The sequence below is a fragment of the Musca autumnalis genome, unplaced genomic scaffold (genome assembly GCF_047663935.1).
Source record: "Musca autumnalis isolate F117 unplaced genomic scaffold, ASM4766393v1 scaffold_1, whole genome shotgun sequence".
NCBI lineage: Eukaryota > Metazoa > Arthropoda > Insecta > Diptera > Muscidae > Musca > Musca autumnalis.
Window position 1 is genome coordinate 295,728,437 of NW_027411644.1, and position 21,331 is coordinate 295,749,767.

At 35.9% G+C, this 21,331-nt stretch overlaps 1 protein-coding gene across 1 annotated transcript; it reads left to right on the forward strand.

Moving 5' to 3' along the window:
* Positions 1–3,311: 3,311 nt before the first annotated feature.
* Positions 3,312–10,696, forward strand: alpha-Man-IIa (alpha-mannosidase 2). The gene is made up of 7 exons (XM_073961655.1): positions 3,312–4,321; positions 4,826–5,127; positions 5,184–5,370; positions 5,429–6,026; positions 6,086–6,471; positions 7,901–9,005; positions 9,076–10,696. The coding sequence occupies exons 1-7, from the start codon at positions 3,588–3,590 to the stop codon at positions 9,229–9,231; spliced, it is 3,468 nt and encodes a 1,155-aa protein (XP_073817756.1). The 5' UTR covers positions 3,312–3,587; the 3' UTR covers positions 9,232–10,696.
* The last annotated feature ends 10,635 nt before the right edge of the window (positions 10,697–21,331 follow it).

Here is a 21,331-nt window from a genome sequence, read left to right on the forward strand (position 1 = left end):
GAATTCAAAATAGTCTGGTAAAGGATTATAATTAATAGAGAGAGATGCAAAAATAAGAGCATGGTCAGAAATCGCAGGACACTGAACCTGATTAGAGTAGCTCAAGAGAGCACAGTCACTGACTAACATGAAATCAATCAGAGATGTCGACCGACTACGTAAGTCAAAGTGCGTAGGGATTGAGTTATGAGCAATATTTAGATTCAATCCAGTACAAAGTGACCGAAACAGGTTTGCTCTCGAAGGATTAAATAAATTGCAGTTGAAATCTCCAACAGTTATTATATTAGTATACTCAGCAAACATGTCACAGTGAAGGTTCTCAAAAACATCTACATTACCCGAAGGTAAATAAACAACACCGAAAAGAAGTTTAGTATTAGAAAATTGCAACTCTATGAAAAGAGACTCACAATGTCGGACTGAGGTTTTAGAAACATACTTGTATTGAAGACCCTTAGAAACATATATTCCAACACCACCACCTCTAGCTGCTATCTGACGGTCATTACGACACATGTTGAAGCCTGGAATAGAAACAGCAGAATCCAATATATCAGACGAGAGCCATGTCTCAGAAATAGCAAAGATATCAAATGTACTATCTTCCAAAATACGTTTAATTTCATCAAATTTAGTAGTAGGTTTAATGCTCCTGCAATTTAGATGAGCAATTTTAAGATTATTTTTATATGGATGCAATAAACTTTTTAGATAGGTGTTACCACTCACTATTGGACCAAGATTATCGTTAAAAGACATCAAAAACATAGCAGATGGGGAGCCAAGTAAGGAAATATAAATGCGAGAATCTTTTGCAAACACTACGATTCATTATAAACAAAAATTCAATCAATAATACAGCTCATCGCATAGTTTAAAAAAAAAGAGATCAAATAAAATATCAACATATGCATATGTATACAACTTTGAATGAAATAATTGAACCAGCATCCAGCTGAAAAACCTCATAGAGGTAAAAAAGAAGTTGTAAACTAGCTACAGCTGTATCCAGGTTTCACAATATGAAAAAATAGGTATAGAATAAAGAAAATAGATCAGTCAATTATGATTTGTGAATAGCAAAGAACAACCAGAAGCATCTCGTTCAATCTGTTTACCATCAGGCAGCGTAATTTTCGCTCTAGCTTTATCTCCGTTTATGATTTTGTACTTCGAAATAACATTCTGTCGACGAAGCTTATTACAGACGGCATTCAAGCTACTAGCCTCAGGAGAAAAGTGGTCATTCAAATAAACCCTTCTCGAAACATCTCCGCCATCAGCTGGGAGAATATCAGATACCCTTAAGGATCGACTCTTAAAATATTCACGCATGATTTTATCTCGAAGTTCTGCACAGTTAAGCTTCACCAATATATGCTTCTTGTTATGAATGTAGCAGGATAAACCGACATCACGACGTTCTAGATTCACTTTAAAAAAAGCTGCTATAGAAATCACAGTACCAACCAAATCATTCAGACCATCAGGCAATCCACTTATAAGAAAATCCGCACGATTCAATCTACGGTGCAAAGCATTATTTTCCGCTTTAAGGAGTTTATTTTCATCCTCCAGAGCTTTAACCGACGTTTCAACAGCAGCAACTTTCTCATTGCATCTCGCAATATCATTTTTTATTTCATTAAGGCAGGACGTCATTTGCGCATTCAATTTTTCAATAGCCGTCTTTATTGAGCCCAGCTCTCCCTGATGCAAAGCAGTGAAGGAATCCAGTTTCTTGTTAATGTTTTGTATGTCATCTGAAGTTGCACCACGGTTATTTCGGCTTTTATCAAGGTTGGATTCACAGGTGGTGCAAATAAAGGCACTGACTCTAATTGCCTTAAGTGCAGCAAGCTCTTTTTCACTTAAATTAGCACAGGGTCCATGCACCCATCTATCACAAATGTTGCACTGAATAGAACCTGGGGCGCCTGGATTTTTAGTCACAGGTTCATTACATTTACCACACAATGTTTGCTTCTTCGCTGCAGGCATATTGTTTAGTAACAACAGATGAAGAATAACAGAAAAAAAAAACAGCAACAACGGCAAGGCACTTCCAGTCAAAGGAAAGAGAAACAGCAGAATAGCAAAGAATAAAATAATTGCGTAACACAGTCAAAAATTTATATTTTGAAACCACAGTATTTGACTAGATATTCTTTGAATTTCAATTTGCCGGAACAAAATAATCTTTCCACAAAAGTATTTGATTGTTTACAAAAGCCAACAGTTGATATTTAAGATAAAAACAAAAAAGCGATCAGCTGCAAACCGAACAGACGTTTACTCAGGCATAGGGTTGCCAAGTTTTTTTTTTAGGGATCTCCAAAGCAACTGCTTATAAATTGTATCCAACGGGGTGCATTTTTCATAACTCCCTGTGGACTGCATCGAAGGATGTAGTGAAATCACAACTCCACATGCACAACTTCCAAAAATTTTTTAATGTGATCCTTGATGTAATAGTACGTTTACATTTACGAAATCCACTCGATTTCGTAAATGTAAACGTACTGTAAGCATACAATTGATATGAGAGCAGTTCACTCTTTTAAGGTGTGAACAGAATGAAATACGCCGCTTTTTCACGTTCAGTTTCATGTAAAAGATTAAAGGCCAAGTACTACTTAATTTAAATGCTGCCATATTCATTTAAATTAGTTAGTACTTGGCCTTTAGTATTTTACATGAAAATGAGCGTGAAAAAGCGGCGTATTTTATTGTGTTTCTACCTTTAAGGTGTGAACAGAATGCAATACGCCGCTTTTTTCACGCTCAATTTCATGTAAAAGATTAAAGGCTTAGTACTACCTAATTCAAATGCTGCCTAGTTCATTTGAATTAGGTAGTACTTGGCCTTTAGTCTTTTACATGAAACTGAGCGTGAAAAAGCGGCGTATTTCATTGTGTTTCTACCTTTACCATTTTTAAATGAAAATAGGTCCCGCAAAAATTTGCATGTCTGATCAGCTGACTTTTAATCACCTGTTCAATGTAAACAATTCGAAATGTTAACATTTTTGACCAAGAAATTTTCACAATTGCACATTTTTTTAGATTATAAAGCGTTGTGGATAGGATTTTGCAAAATGCTGTTCGATAACTTTCTGCAATTTTTCTGGCTTGAGAAATTAATGGCCTGTTCCCGTACTTTATAAAGTGGTAAAAGTCGCAAAAGCTGTAAAAGTCGTAAACGATTTTCATATAAATTTTGTGTACGGGAACGCAGAATGTGTAAAAGTGGTAAAAATTGTAAAAACTTTTTAGTTCTGGAACAGAGCTTAAAATTCACTGGAACTGACTGAGTAATTATTGCTGGGAAAGTTATCGTACACACCTAATATTGTGTAGGAAAATCGAAAGTCGACAATGAAAAATCGACTTTTCGATAGAAAAATCAAAAAGACGACTAATCGATTAATCGACTTGGGTATCCCTATTTTATTTGGGAAAAAATTGATTGATTTTGGGAGAAAATGATAAGGAAGTAAATTGTCGGCATCTTCATTTCAAATTGGTCTTGAACATAAAAAATAGTGTATAATATGTTTTAATTGCTAAAAACAAAAACAACAATGATAAGAGTACGTCGTCGTTTTGCTATTATGTTATGTGGCATATCGGTAGCAATTTTCTTGACTGTATACTTTATGATAAATTATGCTGCTCCCACTGAAGACAACAAAAAACCAAATTTTATGGCTTTGGAAGCTCAACATGAATACAGTAAACAAGTCCTGCAAAAACCTGACATGGGCCCGCAATATGATGGTCCGAAAAATAGGAATACCGGCGGTGCAGAAGACAAACCATCGTACATAGAAAATGCAATAAACAAATTCATTGAAAATGAAGGCAAAAAGACGAAACTTTTCCGCAAGGAAGAGGGGGAGATGGAGGAAAAGAAGAATGTGGAAGAAAATATGATAGCAGCACGGGATGAAACCTGTGAATTTGATCCTCAGCAGGTACCACAACCTGACATCCAAATGTTAGATTTGTATGGAAAAATGACATTTGAAGATATTGATGGCGGTGTATGGAAACAGGGATGGAATATAAAATATGATCCAATGCAGTATAATGATCATCATAAATTGAAGGTGTTTGTTGTGCCGCATTCACACAATGATCCTGGCTGGATTAAGACATTTGATGATTACTATGATCATGAGACGAAACATATCCTATCGAATGCACTGAGACATTTGCGTGAAAATCCCGATATGAAATTTATATGGGCAGAAATTTCATATTTCTCTAAATTTTATGAAGATTTGGGAGAAAATAATAAGCTGGAGGTTAAGAAGTAAGTGTGGAGATCAGGGTTTAAGTAGTTTTAGATTAAATGTAGAAACAGGGAACAAAACCGATGTAAGACACCCTCGTAGATCTCTTTACCTTTTATGATATGGAATTTGAAATTTCCGTAAGCGCCTTTCAGTTGTATATCATCGTTTTGGAAGACCTCTCTTAAAAGTATTAGCCATAGCCGATTTTCGCCCGATAATTATGACTTTTACCTATGGACAGATTCCAACACCGGATAAAATCTATCATATTTCCTTGGTTGTATTTCAAATCAATGGAACTTTGAAGGTCCATATCTTGTATGAACTTTCGTGACTACAAAATATATATCTTTGTAATCAGGGCCACAATAAGAATTATCGGTGGTTGATATGTTAAAGAGATCCGCAAGGAGACTTAATCTGAACTTATGTTCAGAACTTTCAAGGCTTCATCGTAAAATGATAATTTTTCCTTTCCTGTGCGTGCTAAATTTGGCTGCTCTTTTGTCTTCTCATTTCAGATTGGTTCAAAATGGTCAATTGGAGTTCGTCTCTGGTGGATGGGTTATGCCAGACGAGGCCAATTCACATTGGCATAATATGCTACTTCAATTGACAGAGGGCCAACATTGGCTAAAGAAATTTCTTAATGTTACACCCGTTTCATCGTGGGCAATTGATCCATTTGGACATAGCCCTTCCATGCCTTATATTTTGAAAAAATCTGGATTTGAAAATGCCTTAATTCAGCGAACACATTACTCTGTTAAAAAGGAGTTGGCTTCAAAACGTAACTTGGAATTCTATTGGCGGCAATTGTGGGGTAAAAAATTAACAAAATTTGTGGTTTTTTAAATAATTAAAATTTATATTTTTCAGATGATTCTGGTGAAACTGAGCTATTTACCCACATGATGCCATTTTATTCGTATGACATACCTCATTCTTGTGGACCAGATCCAAAAATTTGCTGTCAATTTGATTTTAAACGAGTGCCTGGTTTTGGCCTAAGCTGTCCTTGGCGAGTGCCGCCAAAGACAATTGGAGATCATAATGTGGCTGAAAGGTAAATTGAGCGATAATAAAAATAATGCAGATAAGTGAGAAATTTGTCCTTATTCCAGAGCTGAACTTCTTGTGGATCAATGGAAAAAGAAAGCTGAACTTTATCGCACAAACGTTCTACTCTTCCCCTTGGGTGACGATTTCCGTTACAGCCAAAGTACCGAATGGGAGGTGCAACGTATGAATTATGAGAATCTATTTACACACATAAACTCGGAACGTAAATATTTTGTTGAGGCCAAATTTGGAACACTGCAAGAGTATTTTGATGCCGTGCATGAAGAGCAACGACAAAAGCAACGAAGTTTTCCCACATTAAGTGGTGATTTCTTTACATATGCTGATCGTTCGGATAATTATTGGAGTGGTTATTTTACCTCACGTCCATATCACAAGCGTATGGATAGAGTTCTTACGCATTATATACGTAGTGCGGAAATGTTAAGTGCATGGAATAAATGGGATGAAGGTGTTAAATTTGATGATATGTTACAGGATGCCAGGCGGCAATTGTCACTATTTCAACATCATGATGGTATAACGGGCACCGCTAAAACTCATGTCGTAGAAGATTATGCTCAGCGTATGCTGAATGCTGTCAAGATTTGTAAATTTATAATGCAGCAATCGGTTTATAAACTGCTCACCAAGAAATCGGTATGAACGCCCAGATTAAACTGTAAATCAAATACCTTAATATTCCATTATTTTTTTAGATTTACAATGCCGACACAAATTTCAATTATTTCCACATGGATGATTCTCGTTGGCCGGGTCCAGATGATAGCCGTACTACCATTATTTTGGGTGAAGAGTTGCCACAAAAACACTTGGTCTTACACAATTCACTGCCACAATGGCGTGAAGAAATTATTGATTTCCATGTGGCATCACCATTTGTCAGCGTTACCGATTCCAATAATAATCCTGTAGAAATACAAATTTCACCCGTTTGGACATGGCACAAAGATACATTCTCGAATACCATAACACCTCAAGCATCAACAACAAAATACCGACTGATATTTAAGGCAAAGGTGCCGCCTCTTGGTCTGTCTACATACATGGTGAAGGCCGAAACTCCTGAATCAATTAACAAGAAGTAAGTATATAGAGGAACATATAAACCGACGCAATAGTGGAGTGTCTATAGATATGGGAGGTTATTCCATAAGTTGCGTTTCATTTTTATGGAGGGTATATTAGGTTTATTTTTCTGTTTGTATCGAATATAAATAACCATTTGGGACCCTATACAGTACATATATTCTTGATCAGGATAAAATTGGGAGTTGATATAGCCATGTCCGTCTGTTGCCATGTCACTCTAGCGTCTGAAATAATTGAGCTAGAACATTATTTGTTTGCACACTAGTTTCTTTTTTCTATAGGTACGAAGATGGTATATATCGGCCCATGGTTTGGTATAGCCCCCATATAACGGTACCTCCCGATTTTCGACATTTTGCGGATTTAAGCTACACTTTTGGAGTAATTTCACATTTGAGGTTCCCCACCAAAAATTATCAACATAAGTCCATATTTTGGTGTAGGCCTCATATAACGATACCTCTCGATTTTCGGTATTTTGTGAATTTTAGCTACATTTTTTGACCGAACTACTTGTTATTTGACATTTGAGGTTCCTAGTGGTCACAACACATCTCCACCAAAAATCGCCAACATAGGACCATGTTTTGATATAGCCCCCATATAACGGTACCTCCCAATTATCGATATTTTGAGGATTTTATGTATAATTTTTAACCGAACCTAGTGTAATTTGACATTTGAGGTTGCTAGTGGTCACAGCACATCTTCACCAAAAATCGTCAACATAGGACCATGTTTTGATATAGCCCCCATGTAACGGTACCTCCCAATTTTCGATATTTTGAGGATTTTTTGTATAATTTTTAACCGAACCAAGTGTAATTTGACAGTTGAGGTTCTTAGTGGTCACAACACATCTCCACCACAAATCTTTAACATAGAACCATGTTTTGATATAGCCCCCATATAACGGTACCTCCCAATTTTCGATATTTTGATGATTTTATGTATAATTTTTAACCGAACCAAGTGTAATTTGACAGATAAGGTTCTTAGTGGTCACAACACATCTCCACCAAAAATCGTCAACATGGGACCATGTTTTGATATAGCCCCCATATAACGGTACCTCCCAATTTTCGATATTTTGAGGATTTTAAATATAATTTTTAACCGAACCAGGTGTAATTTGACAATTGAGGTTCTCAATGATCACAAAACTTCTGCAACATAGGTCCAAGTTTTGGTATAGCCCCCATATAAAGGTACCACCTGATTGAACACATTTTTTAGATTAGATAATTAGGCATTTGGGGTATACGCACTCGAAAAATTTTGCACCTAAAATTGTGGGCAGGAAAGGAAACTATGCCATTTTAGTTAAGAATATTTTTGGTGGAGGGTATAAAAAGTTCGGCCCGGCCGAACATTACACCTTTTTACTTGTTTAACATCCTATTTACCCACTTCTCTTACAGCTACATCACATTTGCTTCGAATCTCATTTTGACGACGAATCCAATTACAACACAATTGGGTGATTATCCGAAAGAAGTGCAATTTGGTGAACATCGTGAAGTCTCATTGAAAGTGGGTTCCGGCCCCACAGTGGCATTTAGTTCAGATGGCATGATGAAATCTATACAAATCAAAGAATCAGAATCTCATACCCCAGTTAGGGTACAATTCTTTAAATACGGTACTCGCATAAATGGTGATCGGTCCGGGGCCTATTTATTCCTGCCAAATGGTCCAGCTACGCACATTGTAAATACCCAAACACCAGTGGTTTTGGTTACAAAGGGCCCCCTGGAATCGAGTGTTTCTGCAGGTCTTGCATTTGGCACCCACCACACTATACTGCGAGAAGGTGAACCACCTGAAATACGCAATTTTGTTGATATTGTTGGCATGGATGATACCGAAGTGGTGATGCGTTTGCAAACACGTTTACGCAGTGGTGATACCTTCTACACCGATTTGAATGGTTTGCAAATTATTAAACGTCAACGTTTCGCAAAACTTCCCATACAAGCCAATTACTATCCCATACCATCGGCCATATTTATTGAAGATGAAACTTTACGTTTGTCCGTGGTGTCTGCTCAACCTTTGGGTGGTTCCTCATTGGCTCAGGGTGAATTGGAAATAATGCAAGATCGTCGCCTGACGCATGATGATGAACGTGGTGTTGGTCAGGGGGTCTTAGATAATCGTCCAGTTATACATATTTTCCGTGTCATATTGGAACGTATTGATGGTTGTGAAAAATTAGCCGATAACCATCCGGCTGGTGCATTAACTTTAACGGCATATCGAAATTCTAAATCCATATTGAATCCCTTTGATAAATTTATATTTGCCGAAAATGATTGGTTGGGTGTTTTGCCGGAATTTGGCAGCAGTCATGCGGCATTGGGTGATGATATGGAAATTGTTGCAATGAGAAATTTAAATCCCACTAATACTGTACCAGCTGTGGCACGTGATCGTAAACCTCATGCGACCCTAAACACTGGTGTTGTTTTACATCGCACCAATTTGATGCAGTGTTCCGGTTTGGAGACTAAAAATAATGGAGAGGTAAGTGGGAAATTTAAACATAAATTTTTAAAAAAATATTTTAATTAATTAATTTTTGGAAAAATTCCAGTTAAACCTCCACAATACGCTACAAATGGCCAACGTATCGACGGTGTATAAAACCACTTTAACATTCCTCAAACGTTTGTCTACACATCAGTATGACGAGGAGTTGTCATTGTGTCCCATGGACACATTGGCCTTTATATTACAAAGACCCAGTTGATTTGTTGCCGGGCAATAGACGACGACAGTTCCATGGAATGGAGTTTTGCACTAACTTAAATTAATTTAGTTTTATTTTTAGTTTCCTTTTAAAATTGTAAACAAAAACCAAAATTAATTTTTTACCACACCGATTTTAGAATTTCTTGGAAATGTTTAGTTTTTAATTGCAACTACTATATCGCAGATATATATGGACTGATAACAAGAACAATATTTTCTAAGTAGAATTTATGAATATTTTCTCCATGTGGGGAATAATTTATAGAACTTTTTTAACAAGGTTGTAACATTTTGTAAATTTAAATAATTCTTAAAGGAACAAAGTTTTCTTTCTTTAGAATCTCATCTTCACATTTGAATTTATTGGGTTTTCTCTTTAAACCTCCACAAAACCGAATCTAAACCGCACAATTGAATCTCTTTTTGTTTAGCCCAATTTCCGTACACCCTATACAACATTTTATTTTTTACATACTTTAAACTATTCCTTTATTAAAGTCTTCTTAAGCTTTTTTAGACATGACCTTTCCTTTGCCACAATATAAAGCGTAAATGTTCAATTAGGAAAATTAGTAGTCCTAAGAATTGTCCAATATATCTATGATATAAATTTGTGTCTTATTTTTATCTACATAAATGTTTGTTTTTAGCACATATGTACATTCTCGTGAAAAACGTCTTTATTATTTATTTTAAATGACATGTGTTTGACGGCAGTTTTGTATGTTTGTAAGAAGTTAAAATTAAAAAAATTAAACTAAAACTTTTATGGAACTGAAACAAGTTATGGTAATAAACAAACAAAAAAATAAAAGTTCTTTAATATAATAGTTATCGTTAAGAAATTGTATTATAAATGACAAAGAATATTTATTAAAAATGAAAAAAAAAAAAACAATTTTGTAATAATATGTTCTATTTGGTTTATTTTACAGCAATATTAATGTAGAATCTCACAATGTCTAATTTAAGAAAAACCTATAACAATTTTAATTTAGTGGTTCGATATTGAATTGTAGCCAAACGTGACATAAAAAACAGCCACTTGGCATGACAGCTCTACGCTATTAATTAGCCGGCAACAAACATATGGTCTGTTCCTTTACTTCTGAAAATGGTAAAACCGGCAAAAGTAGTAAAAGTTGTAAACTGCTCCCATATGAATTGTATTGTGTCTGAAGTAAAGGAACGCTTTTCGAGTAAAAAGTGGTAAAACTTGAAGATTCTTGAACGTAAAGGAACAGAGCTATACATATGTTACGTTTGGTTCACATTCAATGCAACCACCATATAATGATATTTACACACTTTAGACATGACTAGCAAAAAAATAAAATCTCTGTGTCTTTGAATACATTTCAGAAATTTGAAATATGACATCAATAATAAAATTTAAAAACCAAAACATAAAATTTTATGATATTAAAATAAATATATAATAGTAACGTGTATTCAATTAAAAACACTCATTCTGTCACTTGTTTTATTGTACAGTTTCGCCTTAGTACCTGATATGATCCTCAATCACATGTAAATTAGGGTTATAACTTTCTTGCATTTTTTAAAATATCAATAATACCTCGTCACAGCCGTCTAGAGCATGGACAGATATATGGAACTGTGTTGTTACTTTTTTCCTATTCTTTAGAAAGTTCCCGCACCGATTGCATGTAAGTTTTCCCTTGCAGTTATTTCTTTTATTTGTTCACTACACCTTTTTATACCCTCAGCATTTATGCTAACGAGGGTATATACACTTTCATACGGGCAAAATGTGCCTCAACGAAATGATTGAGCAATGTCCGTCCGTCTGTCCGTCTGGCTGGAGCGCACGATAACTCTCGAACGGATCAACCGATTCGATGCAAAATTTGGCTTTCGTAATATTGTGTCCAAACTTAGTTTAAGTTCGAAGATGGGTTATATCGGTCCACTCCTTCCGGTACCTCCCCCACAAAAGTTCGAAAATGTTCGGAAACTTTGTACGTACGATAACTCTTGAAGGGAAAAACCGATTTGGTCAATACTTTGCAAATCGTGAAATGTCTACCAGACTTAGATGAGGTTCCAATATGGACTCAATAGGCCCACTCCTACGGGTATCTCCCACACAAAATTTGGGATAAGTTCAGTTTAGGACCTGCTTGCGAATCGCTTTGATTTTTGTTTTAGCAACTTGTATTTGTTTAGCAATGCCTCCTCTGTGGCCAGTGAGAATGTTGACTGTGAAGTAGTTGGTACGCAGGTCATTGAGAAAATGGAAAAAGAGTTTGAAGCCTATAAAATATGTCTAGAGAAGCAGTTTGAAAACTTTATGGTTAAAATCAAAGAAGTTGTGAAAACTATACGGTCGGAGGTTGATAATAAGATTCAGCAAATGGAGCAGTCAGTGCAGCGCTGTCATGCTTCTAATAAGCTTATTGAGCAAGCTAAGCAAGAGTCTGCTATTGAGAGCGATGTTCTTACGAGGCGCCTCAATAGGTCAAATATAATCGTCAGTGGTTTGCCTGATGGCATTAAAACATTAAGAGACCCAATAATAAGAATAGGAGCATTGTGTGGTGTTGATGTGCAGCCGTCTGACATTAATCATTGCTGCTATATCTCAAAGGGCAATTCCGTACTTGTGAAGTTTAATTCTGTCCTTCTCAGAGACACCCTCATGGCTAAGTACCAAATGCGTCGTAATTCGCTACTGCTTGCTGATATTACTGGTGTAGCTGTGAGAAGTAGAGTATACTTGAATGACCATCATAATCGTGCAGCCGCCAAGTTAATGTATCTGTGTCGCAAGTTGTGGCGAAGCAATAAGATACGTAAATTTAAATTGAGAAGTGAGGATAGTCCTAAGGCTCTTGTTTTACTCCCAGATGGTCGGGAGGATGAATTTGACATTAATCGGTGCCTTAGTGTTTTGAATGGCGAGGGTGTTGATGCTTCTTCTGGTAATTCCGGAAGTTTTGACGGTCAGTCGTAAGCGGAATTATTCTAGTAGTGTAATTGTTTATTTGTTTTATATTTTTTTCCTTATTGCAATTCTATTTTGTTCATTAATTTTTATTCTTGATTTCTCGATTGTGATATATTATGAACTTTGCCACCAATTTAGGTGATGTTATCAGTGACAATAGTTTTTTGTCGAATCAGCTATGCAATTTTAGAAACAATCTCAATGTAGGTCATGTTAATATTAGAAGCTATAACTTATGCAAGAATACTTTTAAAATCCATGAATTAAGGAACATTTTAGAGGGGAATAATTTAAGCATTTTTGGTGTGACAGAGTCTTGGTTAAAGCCAACAGTTTCTAATGAAGCAATACAAATACCGAGTTATATTTGTTACAGGAGTGATCGTCCTGAGTGTAGAGGAGGTGGGGTTGTTTTATACCTTGCGCATGACATGAGACATAAACTTATTTGTAGGGGGAGTTCTTATGGTGTTGTCGAATACATTTTTTGTGAGGTAATTGTAAATGATATTGTGTTTCTTATTGGTGTAGTTTATTTACCACATGGTGATATTGTGGCCATGGAGTATGAAATATCTGACTTGGTGGTCAAGTACTCTAATGTTATTATTATGGGTGACTTTAATAATAACATGTTTGACCTGTCCCGGAGTTTAATAGTAAGAGAAGTTTGTAATCGTTTGAATTTGTCTGTTGTGCACAATTCAATGCCAACGCGTGTTGATGTTGCGCATGCTTCCACCTCTTTGTTGGATTGTTTTCTTGTTTCGTGTTCGAGTTTGTTAGCATGCTCGAATCAATTTTCGTGTCCTGGAATTTCTGACCACTCGTTTTTATTTGTTTCTTTTAATGTACCTAGGTATTGTTCTCGTAAATTTTATGAGTATGCAGACTATAGTTCTGTTGACCCTGCAGCTCTTTCTGAGGCCTTTGGTTTGTGCAGCTTTGATGAAATATATGCACTGACGGATGTTGATTCTCAGGTCAATATTCTAAATTATGGTCTTCAATGTTTGCAAAGTGTTGTCCCTATTAGAAGAAAATATTGTAAAATTAATAATTTCGACTGGTTTAAATCTCCAGATATCCGATATCACCTTTCACTTAGGGATGTTGCATATAGCCAATACCTTCGTGATAAAAATATCGAAAATTGGAATATATTTTGTCGTTGTAGAAATCGAGCTAAGAAAATCATAAGGAGGCTGAAATTTATTGCACATAAGGATGTATTTGTAAATAAAACCACAAAGGAAGTGTGGTCCATATTAAGTAAGAATGGTTTGAGTGATTCGGAGAATGAAGTTGAGGGTGTGGATGTTGAGAGATTGAATGCGGATTTTGTTTCTAACCAGTCTATGGATATCTTTGATGTTTCTTGTATTCCTGTGGATGCTTATGGTGGTTTTTCGTTTCGTTGCATTGATTGTGCTGAATTGGAACTAGCTTTTAATAAAATAAAGTCGAAAGCTGTAGGTTATGATGGCTTTCAGCTTAAGTTTCTTAAGCTTGTGTTTCCCGTTGTTGGTCAATTTTTGTTACATGTTGTCAATACAATGTTAACAGTGTCTGTTTTTCCAGAGGTGTGGAAAATAGCCAAGATAGTGCCTATTCACAAAAGTGGCGATACTGGTGAATACAGGCCTATATCAATAATGCCAATTCTTTCAAAAATGGTTGAATATATTATGAAAGATCAAATGCTTGGCTTCATTAATCAGAATTCGTTGCTACATGAGAGTCAATATGGATTTAGGAGTAATCGTAGCACGACATCACTTCTTGTTGGTTTGACTGACAATATAAGGAATACAGTTAGTGCTGGAGGGTGTTGTGTTTTACTGTCACTGGATTTGGAAAAGGCCTTTGACAAACTAAATCATGCCAAATTGGTTAGAAAACTGCATAGTTTGTATAACTTTTCGTCCTCGGCTTGCAAGTTAATTTTTTCTTATTTGTTCAATAGACGTCAGTACGTCTGTTGTAAAAATAATGTTTCTCGTATGCTTCCAGTGAGTAGTGGTGTTCCTCAGGGGTCTGTTCTTGGCCCGCTGTTGTTTGTGATGTATGTCAATGATTTGTTGAGTTGTATTAATAGTAGGAATTGTATGTCGTTTGCTTTTGCTGATGATGTGCAAATTTTGTTTAAAGGAGAATTTGTGTTTTTGGATGTTTTGCAGTCGTCGATTGATTTTACTGTGAATATGCTGGTTACTTGGTTGTCTTGCAATGGACTCTCCATCAATACTCAGAAAACTAAAGTTATGTTTTTCGGAAACATGCAAGAGGATTCAATAAGTGTTTCCATCAATAGTACTCCTATAAATGTTGTAAGCTCTATGAAATGTCTTGGTTTGTTTCTTGATAGTGGTTTGGTGTTTGATGTGCATGTGAATTCTTTGGTGTCCAAGGTGAACTTTATTCTAAGGAAGTTGTACTGTTTGGACTTAGCTCTACCTAAGAGCATTAGAATTCAGTTGGTCCATGCACTGATTATGCCTCACTTTTTGTATTGTGTTGAGATTTTTGGGGGTAGTCCGGGATGTGCTTTGCGTAAGTTGAAACTTTTGTTCCATAGTGTTATGCGATATGTGTTCTATGTTAAACGTCGTGATCATATATCTTCTTATGTGAAAGAGTTTCTTGGCTGCACGTTTGAAAATTTTTTGAGTTTGCGGTCTATGTTATTCTTCTATAAGGTTTTTATGTTGAAGACCCCTTTATGTGTGTTGAGTCTGTTCACGTTTTCTCATTCTGAGAGGAACAAACAGATAATTGTTCCGCAGTTGACTCCTTTTTTGGAAAAATCGTTTTATGTTAGAATTTCGCGTGTTTATAACAATCTGCCACCATGTCTCAAGACATTTAATTCCTCCTTAAAATGTTACAAGAATAAATTATGTGCTCATTTTAATCGTAATCAAATACAGCGTTCACAAATGTTGCCTTAGTTTGTAATGATATATTGTTGCATAGCTGATTCTATTAATGATTATTTTGTTATATATTTTCATTTCTTAATTTACATGCTTTTGCTTTTATTTATGTTTAATTCTATTCATGATATGCTAAGAAATATTGTTAGATATAAGTATCTGAGAGTAGTTATTGTATAGCTGTTTTTGGAACCGCTCATGGCCCTATGGGCTAGGTTACTGTGTTTGTCAAATAAAAATTAAAATTAAATTAAATTATTTACTGCTCCCCATACGCGGTACAAGTTTCATCAGGGGTAAGTCCACACTTCCTAAGAAAATAGCCTGAAAGTTGCAAAAAACCTCTATGACACCGTGTGAGGTGGTAGGAGCGCAAGATAACTCTCGAACGGATTTGCCGATTGGGCCCAAAATTTAACCTTAGTAATATTTTGTCCAAACATAGTTAAAGTTCGAAGATAAGCCATATCGGTCCACTCCTTCAGGTACCTCCCCCACAAAAGTTTAAAAATGTTCAGAAAAATTTTTCGTACGGTAACTCTTGAAGGGTGTGACCGATGTAATCCATACTTTGCACATCCTAATATATCTACCAGATATAGATCAGGTTCGAATATGGACTATATTTGTCTACTCGTACTGGTACCTCTCACACAAAATTTCGGATAAGTTCACTTTAAGACCTGCTCTCGAGTCACTTTGATTTTTGTTGAAGCGATTTGCATTCGCTACCTCCATTACGACGGTAAACGTTTTTTCAGGGGCAAGTCCATATTTCTTGCGAAAGCAGCCGGAAAGGTGTCACTATATGTGACGGTCGGAGAGCACGATAACTCTCGAACTGTTCAACCGATTTGGTCTTACAGTTGGTCTTCGTCATATTATATCCAAACTTATGGGTCTATCTTGTATTGCCACTAAACTTGAGTTGCGTTGTCAGTTGTCTGCGCGACTGAGACGAAATGTTGTACCATTAATGTCAACTCAACTGGGTTGTCGATAAACATGTTATCGATCAGTGTTTTTTCAAACTTGTGACCTCTATTCGCCAAAAAAAAAAAAAAAAAAATATTTTAAAAATAATTGCGCTTTGGATAACTCTTTTGTGTATTCTGGACAATATTTTAATATTTTGGAATATAAACTGCCATCGTCAAGTTTTATTTGCTGTCCCAAAAAATGATAAATTCGGTGGAATTATTTTTATACCCTCAGCCTCTAGGCTAAGTAGGGTATATACACTTTGATACGATGAAAATGTGCCTCATCGAAATAATGGTTTTAGACCCCAAGTATGTTTGGACGAAATGTGTTTCAGACAATTTGGAGTCGATCTAGCCATGTCCGTCCGTCTGTCTGTCCTGCTGGCTGGAGCGCACGATAACTCTCGAACGGATGAACCGATTCGGTTCAAATTTTGGCTTTCGTAATATTTTGCCTAAACTTAGTTTAAGTTCGAAGATGGGCTATATCGGTCCAGTCCTTCCGGTACCTCCCCCACAAAAGTTCCAAAATGTTCGGAAAATTTGAGCGCACGATAACTCTTGAAGGGTTTAACCGATTTGATTCATACTTTGCCCATCGTGAAATATATACCAGACTTAGATGTGGTTCCAATATGGACTCAATCGGTCTACTCCTTCTGGTACCTCCCACACAAAATTTTAGATAAGTTCAGTTTAGGACCTGCTCTCGAGTCGCTTTGATTTTTGTTTTAGCAACTTCTATTCACCGCCCCCTACACGACGGTAAAAGTTTCATCCGGGGCAAGTCCATACTTCCTGAGAAAATAGCCTGAAAGTTGCCAAAAACCCCTATGACACCGTGTGAGGTGGTTGGAGCGGAAGATAACTCTCGAACGAATCTGACGATTCGGTCCAAAATTTGGCCTTAGTAATATTTTGTCCAAACATAGTTTAAGTTCGAAGATAAACCATATCGGTCCACTCCATCAGGTACCTCCCCCACAAAATTTCAAAAATGTTCGGAAAAATTGTTCGTACTGTAACTTTTGAAGGGAGTGGCCGAATTGGTCCATACTTTACACATCTTAATATATCTACTAGATATAGATCAGTTTCAAATATGGACTATATTTGTCCACTTCATCCAGTACCTCCCAAACAAAATTTCGGATAAGTTCACTTTAAGACCTGCTATCGAATCACTTCGATTTTTGTTAAAGCAACTTGCATTCGCTGCCTAAATTATGATGGTAAAAGTTTTTTAGGGGCAAATCCACACTTCTTAAGCAAACAGCATGAAGGGAGTAAGACCACTAGGGCACCATATGTAGTGGCTGGAGATCGACTTCCATAATGGTCAATGTCGATCCATTCCTTTAAGTATTTCCTCCGCTCTTTAATCTAATCAACATTTTTGTCGGTTCATACGTCCAAATATTTTAAAACCCTCTAAATACATACGTTTTTTGGGAAAAATTGTTTCAATATACACATGCTGAGGGTATATCTCTGTCGGCCAAGCCGACTGATACTTTTTTTACTTGTTTGATGATGAAAATGTACAGGACATTGCATCTATTAGAAGGGACAAGTCGAATCCATTGGAATTGCCATCTGCACTGTAAGCTGATGATCATGTGGAAAGATCTGTATAGTCAGTAAACTATTTCAGGTTTAAGGCGTATTTTGGATTGCCAAAGGATGCCGTAGTTTACGTTGTGGAAACGTTAGAGGATGATTTCAAAGTAAGTTACAGATCAACAGCAATACCCCCACTTTTAAAAGTGTGCGCAGCGTTGCGATTCTTTGAGGACGGAAGTTTCCAAAAGTCCCATGGCAATGATTTCAACAATTGCATGGCTCAATCTACATTGTCGAGAGTATTGAAGGAAGTTGTCCCCTTCATAAAGGACAAATTGTGTGTTTCGAAGTTGAGAGAGCAGGAAAAAAGGCAAAATAAAAACCATTTTTATTCAAAAATGAAATTCCCTGGTGTAGGAGGATGTTCGTCATTTGTACTTAAACTGAACTTACTGTATTTGTCACCAAATTCATTTGTAAAAGATTTGCTGCTGTCCGCTCCAAAGGCGATAAATTCACTTATTGTGATGGACCACCACCAGTGTCGTTGAAGTTTATTTTATTTTGAGGCATTTTCTTTTTCAACTTTGCTTTAAAGTGAATCCAGACTCTGCCACTCTTCAGGTGTTCGTGTTGGAGGTTCATGGCTGTTTAAACTGTCCGAAATGGACCTCCACGTTTCATCCGCTGTGGCTTTGGATTCACCAAAACTCCCGAACTCCTCGGGCTAAGTTTGGATTTTCACTCAGTTTATCAATTAATATTTCGAACTGTTGATTTGTCCTTATTTTCACCGTATTGATACAAAAAATTAATTAATGATGCAAAGAATCAATAATTGTTAACAAAATGTTTATTTTTTCCTTCTATTTTACTTCTTGTTTCTTCGAAAATGTTCACTGCAACTGAAAATTTGTGGTTGCTGAAAAACAGCCGCTTCGTCAACTGAGATTCGCAACTTCAGTTGAGAGTTGCCATACGTGGATCAATTTTGACAACTGGCAACGCCACTCAACGATAATTGTTATCGATGATCGACCCCTTAGTTTCATGGGTTAATACCGGTCCACAACTTCCGTTACTTCTCCCCAATATTTAAAAAATGTCACTAAAATGGTAGGACGATATCACTTGAATGGGGCAACCAATTTGGTCCAAACTTTGGATCTCTTAATATTTTGTCAAAATTTAGTTTAACTTCTAAAATAGCCCATATCGGTCCTCCCTAAGGGTACCTCCCACACAAAAGTTCAACATTTGTGTCTTAGTTCAAACGTCCAAAGGGCAACAAAATTCTGAAGAGACCTTAAATACAATCGACCTATCCGTAGGTTAAAGTTTCACTTCACATTGGCTGAGGGTATACAGTCAACCAAAAAAGTCTACATACACCCTATAAATCTCGGGTTTTAAGGGTAAGGAAGCATTTTTATGAAAATCCAAGTACATAGTTCTATCGCATATCCCTAATAAACAATATTACATACAACAAAAATATATTGCATAATACGAATAACGGTAAATTCTATAAAAATTAAAAAATTAATAGGGAAAAAGTGTACATACACCCAATGAAATATTAATATTACCGTAAAATTTATGGAATAAGCAATACAAATTTTACATTTTATTGCTTTATCGAATGTCTCTGGTTGTCTATGATATATTTTAGACAAAATAGGAATATATTTGTGGATTAATTGCCGTTATTTAATGTCAGACTTCGCGTATAGCTCGTTGAGGCGGACCCTTGCAGATTTCTTTGAGTTTTTCAGTCTGGTAGTTTATGAAACCCCAGGAAATACAGTGGGACTAATTATTTTGAGATCCTGGAGCGCTTTGAAGTTGGTCTTATGGATAATATATGGTCCTGAGCTTCGTTAAATATGTGAATTTCTTGAGTCTTTCATAAATTTTATAGTTTTCGCAACATTCCAAGGGGCAAATTACATGCAGAATCCTTCGAATTACCTTGTAATAAGGTGTAGTACAATCCCCGAGCATCCCTTGAATCAGCAATGCAAAAGTATCCGACATTTAAGCGCTTCAAGTGACCCTAACGATCATTATACGAGGGCATACTAGTTAACAGTGTAAATTTCATACAAATTTCATGCATTCTTTGGTGGTGCTTTTATTTTGATGCTTTGGAAACTTTAGGAGCGGGTTTGTAGAATAATGTTGTACATTTCTGATTGAGTTAAGGTCCACAAATGTATTGCAAGGTAATTCCAAAGTTCTTGCTTGTAATTTGACCCTTGGAATGCTGTGAAAACTATAAATATAATGAAAAAACTCAGGAATTCGCATATTTAGCGAAGCTCAGGAGCATATATTATCCATAAGAACAACTTCAAAGCGCTCTAGGATCTCAAAATAATTAGTCCCACCGTATTTCCTGGGATTTCATAAACTTCCAGACTGAAAAACTCGAAGAAATCTGCAAGGGTCCGCCTTAACGAGCTATACGCGAAGTCTGACCGCAAATAACGTCAATTAAAGCACAAATATGTTCCTATTTCGTCTAAAATATATCATAGACAACCAGAGACATTCGACAGAGCAATAAAATGTAAGATTTGTATTGCTTATTCCATAAATTTTACGGTAATCTTTATATTTCATTGGGTGTATGTACACTTTTTCCCTATTAATTTTTTAATTTTTATAGAATTTACCGTTCTTCGTATTATGGAATATATTTTTGTTTTATGTAATATTGTTTATTAGGGATATGAAATAGAACTATGTACTTGGATTTTCATAAAAATGCTTCCTTACCCTTAAAACTCGAGATTTATAGGGTGTATGTAGACTTTTTTGGTTGACTGTATATCTGTTGGCAGAGCCGACTGACACTTTTTTACTTGTTCAGATGTAATTCGAATTATTTTAATTGTAATTCGAGAATTCTATTTGTAATTCGTAACATTTCATTTGTAATTAGAGAATTCCATTTGTAATTCGAATTATTCCATTTGTAATTCGAATTATTCCACTTGTAATTCGAATTATTCCATTTGTAATTCGAATTATTTCATTTGTAATTCGAATTATTCCATTTGTAATTAGAATGATTTCATTTGTAATTTCAAATAAAATAATTCGAATTACAAATGGAATAATTCCAATTACAAATGAAATAATTCGAATTACAAATGGAATAATTCGAATTTCAAATAGAATAATTCGAAGTACAAATGGAATAATTCGAATTTCGAATGGAATAATTTGAATTACAAATGAAATAATTCGAATTACAACTTCTGACCGCCGCGCAGTGGTTCAGAATCGTTTTTTCCTTGTCAAACTTTTGAACAAATAAAGATAATTTCATAATTATACACTCAGCATTTATGCTAAGTCCCGGGCCACACTAGAGTAATTTCAATGAAATTTTGAAATTACTCTTAGTGTGGCCCGGGACTAACGAGAGTATATACACTTTCATACGGGCAAAATGTGCCTCATCGAAATAATGGTTTTAGACCCCAAGTATGTTTGGACACAAATGTGTTTCAGACAATTTGGAGTCGATTGAGCAATGTCCCTCCGTCTGTCTGGCTGGAGCGCACGATAACTCTCGAACGGATAAACCGATTCGGGTTACCCAAACTTAGTTTAAGTTCGAAGATGGGCTATATC